We start from the raw sequence: 22,239 nt of genomic DNA on the forward strand, positions 1-22,239 counted from the left end.
TCACTCACTCACTCACTCACTCACTCACTCACTCACTCACTCACTCACTCACTCACTCACTCACTCACTCACTCACTCACTCACTCACTCACTCACTCACTCACTCACTCACTCACTCACTCACTCACTCACTCACTCACTCACTCACTCACTCACTCACTCACTCACTCAAAGTGGTGGCACTGCTTTCTTTTGGTGTTAAATTGCAGGTGCACTGCGGTTTTGTGGTTGGCGCTTGTACGGAATGAATAGAATGAGTAGATTAACCAAATAGGTTAATCCCCTCTCATCGAAACTGTAACCTGGTCATGGTCATGTAAGGTGTCTCTCTCTTGACGACAGATAATCTATGAAAAATTCTTTCTTTCTTTCTTTCTTTCTTTCTTTCTTTCTTTCTTTCTTTCTTTCTTTCTTTCTTTCTTTCTTTCTTTCTTTCTTTCTTTCTTTCTTTCTTTCTTTCTTTCTTTCTTTCTTTCTTTCGCTTCGCGCAATGCTGCCCCCTAACTTGCTTTCTCCATGCCGGGAACTGTACCTCCATCCACATGCTTAGCAGCGCCACACTTCAGTTGTTACAGGCAACAACGACGACCACGCGTGAAACAATGAAATGTGGCAACGCGAGAAGACAAGCGACCTCGATAAAAGATCAGGTCACCATATCAGAGACGGCTAACCACGGACAAGCGGCGCATCTACATACGCGTGTGACCGGCACGCCTTCGAGGGCCACATTTATGTGCGCTCGCCGGCAGCAGATTTTGCTCGAACGACGCCAGCACCGAAATCTCTCACTCATTACAAGTTTCGCTTAAAAAACCACACAGCCAGAAAGCAAAGACGAGGCAGTCTTGGCGGGAGATATAAGAGAGCGTAATTAACGGAAAGTTACAGTTTCTAATAAAATGTGCATGATGTACTGCCACATTCATCTCCATATAGTCCGCTCACGTGGTTCGCGTTTTACCCTGCGGAGTACCCTGAGAACCCTTATCTCTCCAGCAATCTGAGAATGAGGCGCAGTACGTATCCTACGGTTTTCACGACTCAGTACTGCAATTAAACCTGTCGCACTATAGCAGATAAAACAACAAAGTTAAAAGGCGAATCTAAGAGAATGTCAATTACCAGGAATAGGAGCGCGTCGGTGCTCGTTATGGGTCGTACGTTTTATTCCAGTAATAAATGCGATGAAGCGCGAGGTGCGAAAGATTATCAAGAAGGTGGTACGGCAGTATACGTGGGAAGGGTGCGGGGTGGGAGGGGGCGGTGCTATACGGAGGACATATGCTTCGACTTTGCTCCCGCTTGCCTAAATGTCAGGCTATTAGCGACGTACATGCCGGCTCGTTAAAAGCGGCGATAAAGCGGTTCCTAACGGACTCGTCCGCAACTCGAAGTCGACATGCCAGGTATATACAGAGGCGCGGGTACGTAATGGCCGTAATTAAAAGAAAGATACCCGTCCACGAACTGAGACAGTTATACGAACCTTTCTCTACCGTATGTCTTGCCATACTTTTTTTATTTATATTGTTTTTACACGCCAACTTTTAATTTGCGTATTTCAAGCTTTTTATTTTTGTCTCTTTCAACTGACACTCTGAACACGACATCCTATATGTCCCGGTAACGTCGAAGTGTGTCGTATTTCATTTTACTCGGAGTACGAGTTCAACTATTTCAATTATGTTAGGTCCTCGCTAGATAGGTGTACTCGTGTGTTCTGTTTATTATTTAGATGACCATTATTTACGCTTATGTAACGTCAAGTTTAACAATGTATGTACTGGTAATAATGGATACCAGGACTGTGAAAGTCCAGTGCGAGCTCCCTCTGCCTCCCTCTCTCTGTTTTTAACTAATGAAAGACCGAGCTTTCATAGAGCACACCGTACCGCCTTAAACCACGACTGTGACAAATCACAAGATCTTGTTAGAATGCGTTGTAAAGCGTGTTGAGCGGAACGAACTATTTTTGTCGCGTAGCGTAATAACGTATATCCTTTTTCATTAATTTGTACAGTTGATGTCAGTTATACAACTTCGAGAGGGTCAAGGCGGTCTGTCTACGAGCCGTGGAAGCTAAGTGGCTATGGTGTCGCGCCGCTATATTGGATGACGCGGGTTCGATTCTTCTCGCCTGGCCGGCCTCCTTTCGATGGGGTGGGGGGGGGGGTGTTGATCGCAAATGTTTAGGTTACAGAACCCCAGGTGACCAACATTAGTCCGGAGTCACCCAGCACAGCGTGTCCCAATCATATCATGGTATTGACACGTAAAATCTCATATATTCACTTTAAGCAGCAGCCGCTCCCGCGGCTCGCGGTAAATGGGTTCACGACGCGCATTGCAGCCTGGCGGCCTCTGTCGGGAAACGATGAACCCGGAAGCAAGAGGCGGGGCAGCGCGCTGGCGGGCAATTTGAACATGGAGCTAGGGTGAAGTCGGTCAGATGAGTGGTGGTAAAAGAACTGCAGGTTTAGCACTGTCTGACCTTTTTAAATTACGCGGTGGTGACGTTTCACAGTTTCATACGTCAATTGTTCGTGGCATTCTCGTCGGAGAACTGACCGCAGGCACTGTAACGCCGGTTTTGAGTCAGAAAACACAGCCCATTTACTTGGTCTTTCAGTATCAGTAAATTCTAGTGCGCTGCGCAGAGCCGCGAGTTCTGCCGCCGTAGACGTCGTCGCATGTGAAGTTTTAAGACGCAGAGTTATCCCTTGTGATGGTATAACCACCGCACCACCAGAACTGGACTTCCAGTGGTTACTTGGCCACAGTGGCATCAGTGGAAACGATTCCGCCGATAACGCTGCTCGGGCATCACATCAGGAAGAAAACATCGTCCCAATTCCCCTTTCAAGGACAGACGCTGCAAGGCAAGTTCCACAACTGGCCCGCAGTCTGACACTGACGGAGTGGAACGCACCAAGCATAAGACATACCAGACTACATCAACTGAACCCTTCACTGCAACTCCAACCTCCATCCGGCCTTCATCGACGCGAAGCTTCGCTTCTCTATCGCCTTTGGTTGGGAGTTGCTTTTACGAAGGCATATACAACGTTAATCGGAATGACTGACAGCGCGGCATGCGATGTTTGCGGCACGGAAGAAAACATCGAACACTTGCTGTGCCACTGCCCTCGTTTTGCCTCGGAAAGACAAGTACTGTCTTACGCACTGCGGCGACTGGATGATCGGCCAATTTCCGGGCAGGTGCAACCACAGCACCGTCCACATCTCTCGACGGCCCACAAGGCAGTGAAAGCACTCTTGTGTTTTTTGAGAACGACGGGCTTGTGCGAACGCCTCTGATTTGTGGTGCAATCCCGCACGCTGTAGTGAATGCACTGCATCTCTTCTCTCTCTTCCCTCCTCCCTATTTCTCGTCTTTCTATTCCCCTTCCCCAATCCCCCAGTGTAGGGTAGCCAACCGGAAGTGTTTCTGGTTAACCTCCCTGCCTTCTCCTTTTTCTGTTTCCTTCCTTCCTAGCACGGTCTGAAGTTTACAGTACTCACGTATTGAAACGCGAAAACTTAAGGCTTAGCAATGCTCGTACTTTCGTTTGCAGCGTCTGCAGTTCGTGTTTCATCGTCGTAATTTTGGACTCGAACACTTATATCAGAGTAAACATTACCTTTAATGGCCATAATAAATGCGAAGCATTGCTTAGCGAAACCAAGGCACTTGGAGCGTTTCTCCATCCATCCATCCATCCATCCATCCATCCATCCCATCCATCCATCCATCCATCCATCCATCCATCCATCCATCCATCCATCCATCCATTCCATTCCATCCATTCCATTCCATTCCATTCCATTCCATTCCATTCCATTCCATCCATCCATCCCATCCATCCATCCATCCATCCATCCATCCATCCATCCATCCATCCATCCATCCATCCATCCATCCATTCCATTCCATTCCATTCCATTCCATTCCATTCCATTCCATCCATCCATCCATCCTTCCATCCATCCATCCATCCATCCATCCATCTATCTATAGCCGCCTACGTCTGGGTGCTCTCGTGATCGTCTCCTTAATGTAGGCCAAAATTGACGCGGGAAGGTAAGAGGGTTTGACGAATATGACTATCTAGTCATGACATGAATAACATGAAAATCCTGTCACGTAAGTGAAACCCTTTCCTCCAGGCACGTGTCGCACATACCCGTATACCGCGCCACAGGTAAGTGATTTATTATTTATTTATTTGATTTGTATACATACAAGCACAAGGACACAGAGAAAAGAGGGAGAGAGCAAGCTGGCAACTGCCACCAGAAGGGGCACAACGCCTGCCTGCTCTTTCGGGAGGAGGGGGAAGAGACAGAGGAAAGGAAGTTAGGAGGAGAAAAAGAGGAAAGGAGATAGGAAAGTGAAGAAAAAAATTGACGAAGACTTGGACAAAAATAGGTAACACACACACACACACACACACACACACACACACACACACACACACACACACACACACACACACACACACACACACACACACACACACACACACACACACACACACACACACACACACACACACAAGGGACGCTTATAGACGGGTGGCCAGATCTGTTTGGTCCATAAAGGTCAGCAGAGCTCGATGGGCCTGGTCGCGTCGAGATACACAACCTCTCGGAAAGAGGTAATCGTCGATGGTCGCGCATTAAAGTCCGAGGAATTTATATTGACAGTTTATACCTACCCAGGAACAGCGAGAACAGACATCGGTAATTTAAACAGCAGAGCGTTAATAAAATCTCGCATCGGCAGCGTTGACCAGACGATCGCAAAGAATATAAATAAGGATGCTAGCTGGAATCGAACCCAGGTATTCTGCGCGGTGGTCAGGTATTCTATCACAAAGTCACGCCAGGTCTTGAAACTGCTCTGGAAAAAGATCCTATGCAGGGTGTCGGTGCAACCTCAGTTGTTGCAGGGCTGGCTATCCAATCTTATAACAAAGCAATAAACACTACATATGTGCTCTTATGATACGGACGTCATGTCAGGTTAACGTCAATCGTTGTTCCTGTGTCGGCTCCGCTTTTATAGCCGTCTAATAAACATTACATTTGTATTCGTATGATTCAGCAAGCTATATTCAAGCGTTACTCGACCCCGGAGAAATACGCTAAAGAAAGTTACGAGTGATATTCACATCGTCGCACCGTAGCGTGCACTTCGTTTCGATTACACAGACGTCTGTGCTCTAACGTGAGTTCTGATACTACGTTAGACCATAAGTTACCATTTAAACGCCAGTTCAGTCGGCATACCCGGCAAGGGCACGATGTGCACCGAACTCCTCTATTTACAAAAACGCGTCGATCCACCTCATCACGCTTGGCTCAAGGCCAAAAAATGCAGCATATAACAACTGGCTGCCTGCTTCACATGAAACCTTCCACAAAGCGTGGGATCATCACATGATTCCTACAAAGCGTAGGATCTGCCGAATTATTTGCATCAACATGACGCGGTTATTACGAGCAATTACGCATTGCAGTCATTATACTAAGAAAATTATGTCGCGGTTTCAATCCGTGAGTACTGCAGCACATGCGCATTAGATCGTTCAAAGCTTGGGAGCAAGGATGGCAGTTTTGGAAGAGCCGTATGCAAACAATCAAATCTTCCTTCTCAACAATGTTTTTCAACGCAGGCATTTTCGAGTAACAAACGAACTGATAGCTTCAGTAGTTTCCAACCAACAGGATTCAACCTTATCAACAATTACGCCGAGTGCAACATGCAACATGAATGAAACTTGTGGGACTTCAGCGTGTTGTTACTGATTACAAGTACGTTAATCGTCATGACAATGTGTTAGAGTTTCAAGTGCTATTAAATGCTCACCACTAGTACAAGAATTCTCTGATGGACGTTAATCTTAATTCCAGCTGTGCAAGACATAAGATCATTAAGTATATTGACATGCGTACACGATAATGACAAAGCGGTCGCGCTTGAAATCTTCAATTACGCCATTGATGACTTCTGTATTTATTCTATGGCAATGCCGGTATTGTCCCGGACTCTTGGGATTGCTTCTACGACGCTTGCGCATGACATTATCAGAAACGAAGGTCAGGCTGCAGGCATTACTCTGACTTGAATATTCACCTTTATTTGCTCCCCATATAAAAAATCAGATTTACCAACCTCGACACTTCAGCCGCGTAGCTAGTGCAACAATATTGGATCGATCTCTTCATTTATTCTGAGGCAGATTGAGTGATTGGGTCACGCGTAACAATTTAAATTCAACTTGTAACTCAAACACTTCTACGCGTGTTATGACGGAACTAAATGGCGTGTTTTATGATCGTGACATTTTCAGCTTTCTAGCATGATCTTTGATTTCCGTTCTTGATTCCTTCCTCTTTTCTTGGTTTTTTTTTTGCTGCGTTCCTCTGCCGTTGTTTCTTCTTCTTTGATGCCTTCTTTTTTTGTTTTTTGCGTAACAAAAGTGCGCCGTTTTCACTAAGGCCTAGGGAAGCTCACGGGCACTTTCAGAAATGAACGAACGAACGAATGAATGCTATAATAAATTTCTGGGGTTTTACGTGCCAAAACCACATGATTAAGAGGCACGCCCGCAGCGGAGAAGTCCGGGAGTTTTCACCACCTGGGGCTCTTTAACGTGCAAAAAATCGGCAGATCCCACGTACAGTGGGAGTCGATCTTATGCGAAGCATGCGGCGGGTATACATAGGTGACTGTGGCGTAACCTTTTTTTGCTCAGCGATACGTTACAAAATTACGCTAAAGATTTGTATAAATTTTATACGCACACTTATATATGTTGAAGACCCGCATACGTGTTATATAACCAGTTCTTTACGGTTGGGTAACGCTGCCAATGGCAACTTGGGTATTACCAACACCAGAAGCGGTCAGCTGATATGTAGTGCTTATACGTGTCCCGAGAACGCACGCACGTTTCACGAACCCGTGTGCATGTGTGCAAGAAGTTCTTGACAGTTCTTGAACAAGGGCATCATCACCCTGATCAGTGAGCACCAGCAGCTGGTCATGACTTGTTATAGGATCCGGTCGTGATCGTGGTGACGAGGGGTCCATGTGTAGTGAAGCACGTGGTATAGTAGAGCTGTTGGAATTCGTGAATGCCTCGGTCATTTCGTCGACAAATTGTCTGTCGACAGAGCCGGCGACATGTCGGAACCTCAAGCCACCCTTCGCGTTGGTGAGGTATAGGCCGTCGAGGCTGGTAGGCCTGGATAGTGCTACGTAGACCAACATCAGTGGATGGTGTTTGTCGTAATTGTAGATTACCTGGGCGTATGTGGCCTACGTAGCCTGGTCTACAAAGCGGCTGTCAATCAATCTGGCATAATCCTCGGTCAGCATGAGGCTATCGCCCAGCCTTGTAAGAAATGAAGAGGACACTGCGTCGTTCTGGCGGACTAAGAGCACTTTACGGTGCGGTGATGTGGATATCATATGCAACTTTCGTTAAAGTATTCCTCCGGGGTCGAGCAATGCTTCAATATAGCTTGCTGAATCATAGGAATACAAACGTAATGTTTATTAGACTGCTATCAAAGCGGAGCCAACACTGGAACCACAGACGTTAATCTGACATGACGCCTGTATCGTAGGAGTAGACATCGTAGGAGTATCATGTAGTGTTTATTGCTTTCTTGTAAAATTAGATATCCAGCACCACAATCACAATTGACGTTGCACCGATATTACGCCTGCGTAGGATGTTTTTCCAAACCAATTTATAGACCTGGCGTGGCTCAGTGGTAGAATACCTGATTGCCACGCAGAATGCTTGGGTTCGATTCCTGCTGGGATCCTAATTTTCATTCTTTCCATTCGTTGAGTCAACGCTGCCGATGTTGGTTTTCGTTAACGCTCTAGCATTTAAATTAACAATGTCTGTTCTCGCCGTTCCTGGGCAGATATAAATTGTCAATCACCTGTGGCGCATACCCGTACACCGCGGCCCGTGGTAAACGGGTATGTGCCACACGTGTCTAGTGGAAAGGGTTTGACGACGCACGCGACAAGATTTTAACGTTATTCATGTCATGACCCGGCAGTCATATTCGTCAAATCCTCTTACCCTCCCATGCAAATTTTGGTCTACACCAGGTTAAGGAGGCGATCATGAGAGCACCCAGACGTAGGCGGCTAGATAGATAGATAGATAGATAGATAGATAGATAGATACGTAGATAGAAACGCTCAAAGTGCCAGAGGTTCGCTAAGAAATGCTTCGCATTTAATAAACCTAAGTACACGGCTCTTTAAGCATTCCGTCTCCATCGAAATGCTACCGGCCCTGCCGGGGCTTCTGGGTCATCCGCCGAGCATCCTAACCACTGTACCGACGCGACAGAAATGACTGAATGAATGTTGCAGAAAGCAACATTCTTTTTTCACGTTGCGGAAACATTCATTGTTGCATGAAGCAACAGCTTGGTCATTAGGCACTGTAGGTGGCGGTCAGTGCCTAGTACACCATGACCACCGGCGAGTCTTCAGGGTCTACCCAAAGCACAGCAGCGTACTCGTTTTGCATTCCTCAGACAACCGAATGCGACCATCGTGGCCGGCAGTCGAACTAGCAACCTCTGGCTAATCGAAAGAACGCCATAACGACGGAGCCCCCGTGGCGATAACGCAAAGCCGTCTTTGAAACATTCCGTGCCGGGTATCGCTTGTACTTTTCCGTCCTCTCTGGGGTTGTCGATAATTCAGATAAACACGAGTCCTGCGAGACGACTGAGACGCGCTGCGGGGCCGTCGGTTGACTCGACCGCAGGACAATAACTGTACAAAACAGTTCGTGTTGTCGACTGCTACGGCTAGCCTACGATGATGTTAGGGAAGACGGGGACCACACGAAAGCAACACATTGAGCGAGTTGTTCGCTGCTTTGCTGTGTTGTGCAATGTCACGTATTGTGCCGGGAAAGTACAGTCCTCACGCAGTGAAACGCGAAAGTTTAGGGCTAAGTAATGCTCATGCTTTCGTTTGGAGCGTTTACCGTTCGTGTCATATCGGCGCAATTTTGGCTGGAACACACACACCAGTGCCAACATTATCTTTAGCGGCTAGATTTGCAGCGCTATGACACGACTATCACGAGCAATTGCTCATAGAAATCGCTATACTAAAAAAAATGTTATCGCGTTTCGATCCGTGAGTACTATACACCTGACGAATATTTAATTTTTTTTTACGCAGCAACCTGAACGAAGGCAGGAAATGTTAGCAACAGTAGAACGGCGTGTCAGATACTTCCTATATTAGTAAAAAAAAGTTTACAGACGAGAACGGACGCATGATTGGATCCACCATTAGCAATTAAATTAGTATCGTATAGGTCGGTGCATCGCGAATCTGGTTTTCGAGTCGAATGCGACGTTTATTTACGAACAAAAGACGCGAATTTGATAGCTTGAGCGCCAAATTTCCGGCTTAACGTCTAGAAAGAAAACAAAAACCTACGCGAAATGTTTCACATTTTTTAAGGTGAGTCATCTAACAGCATGCCCCGCAACTAGTCTACAAGAGCTTAAATAACCGATTCCCTAACAAGCTAATAAGTGTGATCTGGCAAATTTAAATTCATGCACAACCCAATGAAACCAACAGAAAATGAAGCTAATGAAGGTAGGGGACAATAGCTGTACGTTAATGAGAGTTATCTAACACCGTGCTCCCCAAGAAGCCTATAAACGCTTAAATCACTTTTTCCTTTATGCCGACAACGCTCTTTGCGATGCCTGTCGTTGCGAGGAGACGCTACACCACGTCCTGTGCGACTGTCCGGCATACATGTTGTGAGACAGTCACTGGCATCCGTTCTAGCGCGCCTTGACAGTGGACAAATGTCTGTTGAAACAGTTCTTGCATGCCGTCAACAGAAGACATCACAGCTGAAGGCGACGAAGGCACTGCTGAGGTTTTTAAGAGAGACGAACTTGGACAAGTGGCTGTGACAAAAATGTCGCGTACCACGCAAGAGTGACCGACTGATTCTGTGTGTGGAGTGTCATGTGCTATCTTTCTATCTCTCTTTCCTCTCCATCTTTAATCTCCCCCACCCTGTCCCCACGTGTAGGGTAGCAAACCGGTTGTCCTATACTGGTTAACCTCCCTGCCTTTCCTTCTCTATTTTTTCTTCTGTCTCTTTTCGTTTACGTGCTAATAAGTGTCACCTTGCACATTTAAAAGTAGCCTAGAATATCAACCTACACCAAGTAAGAGCTGATAGCCCCCGTCGTAAGTACATTTCGCATAACTGAAGATCCCAATCAATTTATGTCATAACTGCTATACTGCAGTTGAAACAAAGTTATTGTCGCCTATGTCTTTGTTGACTTAATTGCTTGTTGGTTTCGTTAGGTAGCGCCTAACAAAAGAAGCGAGCCCTCGATTGATGTGCATGTTTGGGCTAGTTGCTAATCCTGTTATGCTACTATAGCGCAAACTTCAGAGACGAGGGACGAAAGAACACCATACACACAAGCGCTTGTGTGTGTGGTGTTCTTTCGTCCCTCGCCTCTGAAGTTTGTGCTATAGTAGCCTCGAGTGATCTGCCCCCTTTCGTTCATTCATGCACATATCTTCCAAACATCGTCTGTGGAAGCCAGCCTGACTTCTTTTCGAAGCACTTGCTGTGCTTTAAGCGTATGCTGCACACATACCTGAGCTTCATGATTGTCAGCAGACGCCCGCCCAGCTCCGGGCGTCGTGGGTGTGTCATGGGCACGCACTGTCCTCTGAAGTCATCCTCCGCATTCCTTGTGTCGCAGCGCTGTCGAGTTCACCGTCAAAGAACCACACGCGGACACGCACACAGAGAACAGTACATAACACGATTACCTATCGATCCATCGATAACGTCGTTTTTTTTAGGCGCCACGTGTGCCCAAGTGTAGAAAAATATACTTGGCCCTGCAAGGGGCGACACAACACTTTCGTTTTTATGAAGTATTCCAAAAGCTTTTATCATTGGCAATGCACAAAGCGCCATCTGCGAGGCGTCGCCAAAGGTCACCAGTCTCAGAAAATCATTGACACGTGGCTCGTGCAGCTGATACACCTGGTTTCCTTAATCATCCGCATTTTAAACTTTGCCTTTGACCAGTGCAGTCGCTAACACACAACCTGTTGGGACGTGTACAGCGTCAGAAAGGCAATATCGGGTACTTTGGGAACAAAGTTTTCTGTATTCGGCTTCGCTTCTTTCAACTTTCGAACGTGTAAAGTAAAAGCGACTTGGTTTCTAAAGCGAAGCAGCCTAGACCGCTTCCTTGATAGCTACGAGGCACATGCGATTACATCATCGTCGACGAGACAGCATTGTTCCGTTCAAAGAACTGGAGGGACCACAAAGTGACGTTGGGAACCTTTCGTCGCCACGAAAGGTACCATGGAAGGGAGCGACTCGGATCTCTTCCTGGCCAGCGACCACATCCAGCGACACCACTCGCTTCCCGAAACGTCTTCGGACTCGAGGCTGCGTAGCAGAGGCAACGTCAGCAGCACGCCGAAGCGAGCCGGCAACGGCAGCAGGTGCCGCGTCGCAAATACAGACTGCCACACCGACCCTGTGCCAAGACGGCGTCCTCGGACGTCCTTCTACGAAGACCATGGTCCGAACCCTCTGACTCCCGCCAGACATCTGCCGACGCCGATTCGACCCCGGGCGTCGCCTTCAGAGATAGCCACCTGGTTTGTCGGCGAGTCGAAGCACATCAGCCTAATCAGCGGTCACCCGTGGCCATGCGGTACCGCATCGGGAGAACAGACCACGGGACATGTCCAAAGCCTCGCTTACAGCAGCGGACCGATCTGCCGGATTTGCCACGAAGGTATGTAATTCTTCTGTCCCTGGGATGCCTCATCGATTGCGTTTGTGGTGAATTCCTATGAACGAGTGTCCTTGCGCACATGAAGGAGCAAAATTCACTTGCAGGCTTGATATCAAACACAGAGCCTGTGCCGCGTCTTCGTAAAGTGTGCGCCGTTTTTGCCTTATGATCAACAGAGCTAACTAGAGATGCGTCGTTCAAGTTGATATCAAAGTAAGAGTGTCAATTGCTTGTGAACCCGAAACGTATCATATGTATACAATTCACTTGGATGTATGCGATCCCGCTTGCCTCAGCGAAAGTCACGTACTAGAGACCAGTCCACAAGGCTTTAATTTCGTAAGTGCATTGTATCCACAGGCCAGCTGTGTTCGCATAGGCCAAATCTAGCATCCCAATCGGCTGAAACTTTTACTTGCGTGACGTTATAAGGCATGACGTTTCTGTGACTGTGGGTCCACGTGAGGTATAGGATTCGCAATATAACAAGACTATGTTTAGGAAGTGTTGCCAGGCTGAAGCTGTTTACGAACAAATGCGATCAGTTTCATTCCCTCGTACAGGTGACCAGGCCGGACCCCTGTCGTCGTACTGCGCGTGCGCCGGGACCATGGGGGTGCTTCACTCACGCTGCCTGGAGCGATGGCTCGCGACCAGCAACGCCGACTCGTGCGAGCTGTGCCATGAGCACTTCCCGACGATTCGGGTGCGCCGAAAGCTGTCCGAATGGTACCGAGAGGCACCGAACCAGCGACGAGCGCTTATCGCCGACGCCATCTGCTTCGTCATGCTCAGTCCTATAGCGGGAATGGGACTAGAACTCTGCATCCAGGGGGCCACGAGGCAGACAACGACCCGAAAGATTGTCCAAGCGGGCAGCCTTATCATGCTGTCGATGCTCCTGATAACGGCCTTTCTCGTATGGTCCTACTTCACGGTCAGATACCACTGTCGCTGCTTCCGGCAGTGGCGGGAGGACAACGCCACGGTCGTGTTGGTGCCACGGGATGACGTCACGATTGACCTTGAAGGGTCTCCGCCTCGAAATTGATTGCTTATTGTTTGCTTTCTTTTTTTTAGCCTGAGTCGCATGGCTTTCTTTTTACCTGTTCTTAAGCCTTTGCCGGGGACACTCTCACGTGCGGAGCTTTGTCAGTACATTTTACTTAAGGCGTCGCTGGTGAATTAAAGATTTTATAATAGTTATTTTCTTTCGTTTGTATATTTGTGCGCACGACGTGTGTCTGTTCGAATCACGTCATGTGCTGTTCGATCTGGTAAGGGATATTTTTGCAAGTTCTCTTGTTCATTTGTGTGACATGACCAGCAACCAGCAAAAGGCGCAGAAGAATCTAAGGACACATTCCAGTGGTCGTTTTGAGAGTATAGCTAAAATGGGCGCTTGGGTGAGTTGGTTCAGATTTAGGAAAGAACAATGTGAAACAGTGGCTGTGGATCCGCTGTAGATTTCTTCTATTATGTTTATATAGGCTTCGCCGATGCCCTGATTCCGCAGTGCCTGCATGACTGCTGATGTCTCCACCTCCTTAAAGAAAGCGACAGAATCCGAATAAAGGGCGTATATACGGCAGGGTGACACGATCTCTCCAATGCTACTCACCGCGTGTTTACAGGAGGTTTTCAGGGCCCTAGATTGGGAAGAATTAGGGATGTTAATGGAGAGTATCTCAGTAACCTATGATTCGCTGATGATATTGCATTGATGAGTAACTCAGGGGATGAATTGCAACTCATGATTACCGAATTGGACAAGGAAAGCAGAATGGTAGGCCTGAAAATTAATAACCATAAAACTAAATGGAATAGCGATGGGTGAAAGAGTCTAAGCTGTAAGACGTGATAGGAAACGAATTTCCGTAATTTGGATAGGCGTGGCTGCAAGGTCGGTTTCGCCGAACCTTGAAACAACCGGATCAAAAAGAGTCCGCCTCTTTTCAGCGCACGAAATACAATAAAAAGTTTACAAAAAATACGTAAGATGGATGATCGCGTGCTTCGACGCACCGTGCGAGCCCGAACGTCCTGTTCACTGCATTACTGCGCATGCGCGTGCACTACGGAATAGTAAGAGAGAAATAAAACGCGCGAACTAAACGCAGCCGCAGCAGCTGCTTCATTCAGAAGCGTGAGAGATTGCGCCTGCGCGATGTGTCCAGCCGACTGTGACGACCGAACGTCACGCTTGTTTGGATTGACTGAGCGCGCACAATTCAGCTCAGGGGCACGTGAACAAAGAAAAAAAAATATGCAAGGGAGAGAGGGAGGGACGGGGAGGGTAGTCAGAGGGCATTTTACGTGCTTTGTAGATAATACGGGACTTCCGATTCATGGGGGAAAAATAAAATAAAAAAAAAACAGGGAGAGCTGTCAGACAAGACAGAGAATATCGAACGTAAAAAGTCAAGTTCGTGACTGGAGCACGAATGCGGTTCTCTCAACCCTGCTCTGTGCCTTAAAGGGGAATTCCAACGTGATTTTGGCCATATGTTGTCGATTTCAAAAGGTATCGACGGTCCTGTAAGAGCCAGGGTGGTACAGTTACCTTAGTAACTCGTAAGTAATCTTACATAACCACAAAATAATGAGTCTAACCGAAACCGTCAAGTGTACCTGCTTCGTGTAACGTTTACAGTGACGTCCCACTATGCCCCGCCGTAGTGTAAAGATAGTACACGTGACTCTAGAGCTAGAATAAAGAAGCCGGAGAAGTCATCTTGCTCCAGGTCGAGCTGTGCCATCCATATAGTTTCCTACAATATTACCAGAGAGAACTGTGGCGCTGCGATCGTTCAGCCACCATGGGAATGATGGGTAGTACATGAATTGCCTGGTATGCGTTCTCGAAGCTTCGATTGCATTTGTGGCTTTGTTTATTGTAGTGTTTTCGCTTTTGTTTCGGATTAAAGAATGGCTTGCTGTTAACGTCGAGAGCTGATTTGAATTTTGGAGCCTAAAAGGCTCAAGGTGGGGAAGTGGGAGTGCTGAACTTTTGCTGAACTTCGCATTGCGGCAAAGCGGCTGCAGGCCACACGGATCCACACGAAGCCGAAAGAACGAAGCATAAGCAGATCCATGTACCCATCATTGCCATTCTGTCTGAAGCTCCCTGCGATGCAGCTCCAATAAGCACTAGCGTCTGATTCCCCTCTAGCTTATTATTGCGAAGCTCTATGGTGCCAGCGTAAGAACTTGACAGCGACGATTTCATCTTTTCGGAACTTTGCAGGGGCAGTATTTCAGCGACTATTCGAGCGCGGAATGACCGCAGCTTGCGTTTCACTTGCCGCCGAGCAAGCGAGGCAGGACACAAATGTCACAAACACAGGGTGCTCCGCACTCAAAGGCGTGATTCCGGAATTAGCTAGTAATCTTTAAATTTCGTTTTCGGATACACTAAATGACTTGCAGTCGTATCGGTTGGCACAGATCACCAGAGTTCCAAACAAAACATACGTTGAAAATTTTATCGAGATCAGTAGATACGAAAAAAATCATCCGATTTCTCCTTTATCTGCGGCGTATTAGAGCTATGGCATGGTGGGTACGGCATGTAGGACGCCAGAACGGTCAAAGCCAGTGGCATTTTCATTTCATTTCATTTATTGATACCCTCAAGGTTAAAGGCATTACAGAAGGGAGTGAGTAAAAAATAGAAGTTAAATGCAAACAAGAAACGCAGTAAACAAAATACAAGTTCTTCGTCTCCTATTTATACAGAGTTGTTTTAAAAAGCTGGTAGTCTTCAATGGTGGTGATGCTTTCGGGAAGGCGGTTCCAACCGTGCGATGTGCGCGGAATAAAACTATGATAACAGAAATCAGTGCAACAGGAAATGATTTCAACTTTGCGGGAGTGATCAATGCGAACGGAATGGTAGGATGGTTTAGCGATTAGTTCATTCAATGTACAACGAAAGCAGTCGAAGTCTGATCTACAAGTCCAACGTCTCGGCTATTTTTACATATCTAATCGAACATTTAGGTTTGATTGCTAGTGCTCGGAAACTTCAGAGAATGCACTCCCAGAGACCACGGTGTCCAAGCCCCACGCCAAAGATGAATATTTAGTAAGTTCTTAGGTGTCACGTGCCAAAACCAAGACACGATTGGCAGGCACGCTACAAATTCTGCAAACCTAGAGAAACGTCGACGTCACAGGGTTCTCTGTCGTCCACCCTAAATCTAAGTACACTGCTTCTTTTGTGTTTCCCTGCCAAACAAACCTGGCCGCCATGTCCAGGAATCGAAGCCGCGCCTTTGTGCCAAGTAGCGTATTACTATTATCATCGCTGCTGACACACCAGGGTGAGTGTTTGGGTGAAAGAGTCATTCGAGTGGGCACTGTCTGAAAACGGATGCCCTCAGACCTTGTCCCACTAACCACACATTAACGTAGGCGTCACGTATCCTGGGCTATTCTGGTAACAGGCATATCGTGTCATTGTAGAATATCCGTTCTCGTTAATACTATTCAATCAGCATTGACCGCATGGAAACACCTCGAAAGGGATAACAATGAAACGGCAACAAAGACTGAACTCCTTTAAACATTCTAAAAATTATGTTTCCTGCGCAGTCCGTTGCGTTTTCCTTCTTTCTTCATTTTCCTTGAAACGCCGGCGTACCGTAGACCAAACAGCAGCTACACGTAACTGAATAGTCCGCGCTTCCGATTCGCCCTTTATAATGTACATAGACGTCTGCGTGAAGTATGACGGGAACGTGCAGTAGACAAGCGTCGCGTCTGACGTCGCTAGCGCAGACCGGAAGCAATACGTCCGTTCGTCCCATAGGCCTGTTCCACCACTGCGTGTCCGGGCCTTGCTTATAACGTTACGCGACCTCCAAACCGGAAGTGGCCGGCAGCACTTCCGGTGCGCCTCTGCCACCGCTCCGAGTGCACGAGTGAAGCGTGGGAAAGGAATCAAACACGAAGAAAAATGTAAAGACGGCCAGGAGTCGATTCCATGAAAATAAAGCAATTGGGCAAAGAGTACACGAATAACTAGCAATGACTTTGCATAAAACGCTCGTAAAAGCGCGCCACGCAGTGTTTGAGAGGAATGCCGTGATGTGGGGTTTTATATCTTTATGGGGAGGGCGAGTATTTGGGAGAGGGACGTGTCGCTTTGGGGGATGGAATCAAAGAGATACACATGGTAAAAAAATAGTAAGGTAAAAGGTAAGCCGGCGGTGCACGCCGCTGATCAAACTCTGTCACCGGCTGCTCTGGTCCGCGTTCGCTGGCCTCCGATGACCGCGGTCAGTTGAACGACTTCGTCGCTGGATACCGGTCAGCAGCAGCGGCAACAGTGGCGACGCATGGCGGCAGTATTACGGGATAGAACGCGAGTGCTGGTGAGTGTATGCTGATGCCCTTATTGTTGCGTAAAGAACTTGAAACCGTTTAGCATTACGATCAAGAAAAGAAAGCCAGAAGGTTGGTGCTTGTGTAAGAAGGCGGAAGTTATGAGAACGGTTGTAGAACTGAGGATTCAGATAAATAGTGACGTAATAGACGTTGTCAAGCATTACGTCTTCTCAGGATTCAGAAGAGATGCTGGCGGTGCTCTATAAAGTAACGTAGGGAAAAATAGTATTAGGGAGGGAAGCTGTTGGTAAACTTTCAAATTTTATGAAAGGCAAGGATATCAACTTCAAAACTAAATGTATTCTTGCTAACGCCCTAGTATTTCCCGTGGTAATGTATGGCTGCTAGTCACGGACCTTGCGGAAGTAGGAAAGAAAAAAGAAATTAAATTCTTTTTAAACTTATGCTGCTGGCATGGACTTTTGAGAACCTCACGGACTGACAAACGAGCGACTGCCTCAGTCATAAGGGATATTAACCCCGAATATCCTTTCAAATGAAATGTGCTCCAACGACATTATTCTTAATTTGGTTACATAGTGAGGGCTGACAATTCATTCAATCCAAATCTTAATGGCAGCCCAAGTGGAAGGTAAGAAAAAACCAAGACATCCATCCGCATATGGTGTTCTTCATGGTATTGTATTATTATGCAATACTGTTGTTATAGAAGTCTTCACAGTTTTGTAGCATGAATAGCATTCATCATATGGTTGCATAGTATTCTTCAGGCAACAAGGAAAAGATTAGGGGAGCTTACAGAACTCGTATTAAATCGACCTGACTGGCACGTCATGTACTGATGGTGTCAGCAGAAGCCGTCTGCGACTCGATGGAGCAAAATACTACACAGCCGGACATGTAGGTAAAATGGCAAAATTTATAAACCAGTTATGTTTCAGCTTGCTGCGTTGCAAACGCTTTCAATCCAAGTTATTATGTTAGTTTGCTGAGGCGAATAAAAGTGAGTGTCAGAGAAAGAAACAGGAATGAACTTCACCACTGTTGCTTTATCTTTCAAGCATTCTGGCTCATCAACATATCAAGCGTGCAGTAGTAATCTCCAAAGATTTTCAATAACAAAGAAGATTCCAAAAGTTAAGATCCATTGTCTGCGTTTAGTTTCTTTATTACAAGGCGCCTCCGTTAAAGCGTACTATTTAAAGCCAGAGTCTCCTTCTAAATGCAGGAGATTCAGATTATTTTGATTGGAATACGGTGCAGAAATCGCGAGGGTTGTTTATTAATGCCAAAAAATGTAGAGGTATCGATATGCGTCAACATTTCGGCCCGTAGGATCTTCATAATATATTAAACGCAACCATGTTTCAGATAACTGTAGCATTAGGATCCTATCTATTCACCTAGGCGACAAAAAAAAAAAAAAGCCACATCAAATTCTGTAAACTTCTTCCGTTGTAATATATGAAGCTCCGTTGTAATATATGAAGGGTTATAAGAAGCTCGGAAATAAACCAGTAATCTGTTAGGATGTTACAATGTCGCCGAGGTTTTTCGTTTAATTTGCCCGTTTCAAACAGTGCAGCTACAGCTACAAACACTGCAGTTTAAAGAATGAAAAATCCGTTTTTTTTTGATGGCACAGAGTAAGGAATTTTTAAACTTCATCTTACTTTGTTTAAAACTTACCAACTATAGGTCCATTTAGCAGCAAGTACGTATCCCGAATTGTGAATGTGCCGGTTACATCCGGCAGAAGTTGGATTTCGCTCATAAGAGCAATAAATTGCATAATTGCATCTAGATTGGCCCAGCACTTCTGTACTAATAGCGTTTCTCTATGTGTGCACATGTGCGGAAAATGGCTAACCGTGCTTTCGGTTGCGGAGTATTAATATGCAGTATTACGGTACATGGTCACAGCTCAACTCGTTGACAAATGGGACCCGCTCCGTTCTTGGCTTCAAGCGTAGTAGTCATGATTTGAGCATTGCTTCGGAAGGCGACGTTTTCGGAAAGTTACTTCCGTGGGATTTTATTTCGCAACAATGGGATCTGTACCACCAACAGATGTTTCGACGAGTATTTTTGAGGCTCTCTGCATTCGTGAACATGGTCTGGTGTGTTCAGCGATGTCCTAATTGTTGTGCTGGGTAGTCGGTGTCAAAAATAAATACCTGACTATTTCGTTGCTACACGTGCCAATAGTTTAATTCTAAGGTCCCTGCACATTGACATTGATTATTGGTTTGGAGAGTTATTGGAAGTAGGTTGACGAAAGAGTCACGTGGCTGATCTCTGCAGCTTTCCTTGTTTCTTTATCCTACGGTTCATGTCACAATTTCTTTGTCTTTGTTGCTTTGGAATGGTAAGTGCGACATCATGTTACACGACCATAAAACTGAGGCAGATATACCAGTGTTCTGCGCTAAATGTTCACAACTGTGCAAGTCTTTTATTGTATTCCAAGTCTTTATTCATCACTCGTTATTTAGCATGACTATATTACAATACATGATTTTCATTTTCGTATTAGAAATGAATCTCAAGAACTGCATTTCTTCAGTTTTTGCCGTCAGAATATTGTGTGCTTTTGCGGTTCTTGGCACACGCCTAAATATAAACGATCCTTCCAATGTAAACACCGAGGTCGCAGCGCAACTTGCATGCTGCTCCCACAACGCTGTACCCACAAGTTCTTTAAGCGAACCTTTCATAACCCACAGGTTTCGGTGCCGGCGTCGTACGTGAAAACTTCGGCGCCAGCGAGTGTTCATAAATGCGGCTCTCGAATGTGCGCCGGTCGCATGAGTATTTGTATGCGCCGTTTTACAATAATCGATGTTCTCCCCATCGTGGGCTTGTCGCTGATCAGACGTTTCTGATATGGCACGCTGATCTTTTATCCGAGGTGACTTGTAATTTCCCGTTGCACATTTCATTGTTGCCTGTATATGAAAAAAAAAGGAAAAGAAAGTGCTCCAGTCATGAAGTTCCGCTGACGAACGGACGTAGCTTCTTGCCCCCTTGTCATCACGGCGCCACCCCCTGCGTAGCTTTGTGCGCGCTCGTTGGTACGAAAGGAGAGAGAAAGCGCTTGAAGCGTGCGACAAATCACTGTAACTCCGCTCGTACATGACGGATTCTAAAAATTTTTGTGGCAGTCGATACGTGAGGCACTAAACTCATATGAAGCCATTCGAATGATTACTCGGAAAAGTGTGCAGGACCTTTTAAAAGTCAGGAGCAGTGGGTGGCTGCCATGCCCATCTCGGCGCCCGAGGCTACATTGCGGAAATGACCAGGATGGTAGCGGATGCCCTAACGTGGGCACGTTTATCGTTCAAAACTCAAGACGACTGCAAGACCGCATCGGCTGCTTCTCCCCTCCTCCTTTCCTTCCTCCTCAACCTCACATCACTTCTTCTCACTCTCAATTCCCTTTTTCATGCCCTAGCTATACCATTCTATGCATGGTTATGCTCTGCTAGGAGCTGCTTGACACATACCCGCTTTCTGTGGTGCATACCCGCCGAGTTTTCAGTCCATGACGCCAGCCATACTCCGAGCATAAACAACTCCACAAAGGAAAGTTTATTGAACCAGTGCACGTAAGCGCTAGAGGAGCCTTATAAACTAAATACTTATAAATTGCGTCAGTATAACTTATACAAACGCTAGGCGCAATCTTACGAAGACTGCAATAATACACTGTGCGCTGCTAAGAAATTATAGAAGAAGAAGCATGTTGATCAAGACAAACTGACGAAATACGTTTGCTTATTACCGCGAAGCGCGTTTACATGTCTAATACACTTATATTGGCCATGCAGGTGGTCCTTCGTTTCGTTCTGCTTAGGATGAAACCTGAACCCCGTTAAGTCTTACGTGAAGTCTTGATGTGAGTAGTCAGTCACATATTTTAGGTGAAAGCAACGAACGTTTATCTTCAAACTAAAGTAGAACATACCTTAGCAGAGCAAAAACACTTAAGCGTAGAGCAGGCTTCAGATGTCTCAGAGGTTCTTAAAAGAATGAAAGGCTCGTGCACCGCGATATTGGGAGTTGAACTAGCACTGAATTAACAGGTTGCCACTATGTGGAGGCAGCCTCCTGCGAGGAAGTGCTTAATGTTAGAGGGACACTAAAGAGAGAGAGAGAGAGAGAAGAAACTTTATTAGCACTTGGCCGGCAGTTTGGTCTTTGTGGCCTCGGAAGGCGGCGCTGAGTCCCTGAACTCGGGCGGCATCTTCGGCCTGCCGGACGGCCCAGAGCTGGTCGTTGAGCTCCGAGCTTCTGAGCGGCGCCTCCCAGCGGCGGCGTCGCCAACGTTGAAGGTCCCCCGCGGCTCCCGCAGCCGGGACGGCGGCGGGAACTTGTGAGCATGTGGCGCAGCGTTGCGATGTGCCCTCATGCTTTACATAGATCGGTGGTGTATAAGTGCCGATAGCAGTGGTGTAAGACGACCGCACTGGGCCAACAGTGGGTTTGTATTAAGCGATAGCTTACAGCATCGGGCCTATTAATTTGTCATGCGGTGGCGGGAACTTACGCCTTTCCAGTGTGTAGTGTTGGGTAATATCTCGGAACGTGATCACCCCACGACCATTGTGGTCCGTGTTGTTGCTGCGTGTCTGTCGAAGTGTCTCGATCCGGCAGATCAGAAGCCCCGTTCTCGGGAGCGGTAGCGGCGGCCACGGATTGTGCCGCGGCTCGGCGAGTGAGACCTCGAGCTGCGGCGTGGGCCGCCTCGTTGCCCGCAAGCGGGACATCGGTGTGTGCCGGGGTCCAAAGGAGGAAGGCTGTTAAATTTTGTGGTGGCAGTCGCGACGCTGAGTCACCATCACCGCCCACCTTAAGGATGCGGGACGCTTCCCGCGAGACGCGGCCGCGCGCGAAGCCGCGGATTGCCGCCTGCGAGTCGCTGATTACGATTGCAGCGTTCGGGACCGCGGCGATCGCTAGAGCTATCGCGGCTTCTTCGGCCGCCTCCGTAATTTTTGTGTATTA

The 22,239-nt window shown here is 46.9% G+C and overlaps 2 protein-coding genes across 4 annotated transcripts in view; both read left to right on the top strand.

The window, feature by feature from the left end:
* The first annotated feature begins 11,134 nt into the window (after positions 1-11,134).
* On the top strand, positions 11,135-13,081 carry LOC119373814 (E3 ubiquitin-protein ligase MARCHF2). Of its 2 annotated transcripts, none has more exons than XM_049411283.1 (2): positions 11,135-11,877; positions 12,423-13,081. In XM_049411283.1, exons 1-2 carry the CDS (start codon positions 11,436-11,438, stop codon positions 12,926-12,928), a joined length of 948 nt encoding a protein of 315 aa, XP_049267240.1. In that variant the 5' UTR covers positions 11,135-11,435; the 3' UTR covers positions 12,929-13,081. The 2 variants fall into 2 exon arrangements, with proteins under 2 accessions (XP_049267240.1, XP_037499805.1); XM_037643877.2 differs by having other exon boundaries at positions 11,146-11,877; positions 12,441-13,081.
* A 4,021-nt stretch (positions 13,082-17,102) lies between these two features.
* Positions 17,103-22,239, top strand: part of LOC119374544 (uncharacterized) — a 122,866-nt gene continuing 117,729 nt past the window's right edge. For both annotated transcript variants that reach the window (XM_049411030.1, XM_037644689.2), the window contains exon 1: positions 17,103-17,255. In XM_049411030.1, coding sequence (XP_049266987.1) covers positions 17,220-17,255 — 36 coding nt within the window. In that variant the 5' untranslated portion in view covers positions 17,103-17,219. The remainder of the gene's footprint in view (positions 17,256-22,239) is intronic.

Source organism: Rhipicephalus sanguineus, chromosome 11 (genome assembly GCF_013339695.2).
Source record: "Rhipicephalus sanguineus isolate Rsan-2018 chromosome 11, BIME_Rsan_1.4, whole genome shotgun sequence".
Lineage (NCBI taxonomy): Eukaryota > Metazoa > Arthropoda > Arachnida > Ixodida > Ixodidae > Rhipicephalus > Rhipicephalus sanguineus.

Coding starts and splice junctions, on each gene's coding strand:
- LOC119373814 (XM_049411283.1), top strand. CDS start 11,436: ATGGAAGGGAGCGACTCGGATCTCTTCCTGGCCAGCGACCACATCCAG. Junction 11,878..12,422: donor CTGCCGGATTTGCCACGAAG/GTATGTAATTCT, acceptor AAATGCGATCAG/TTTCATTCCCTCGTACAGGT.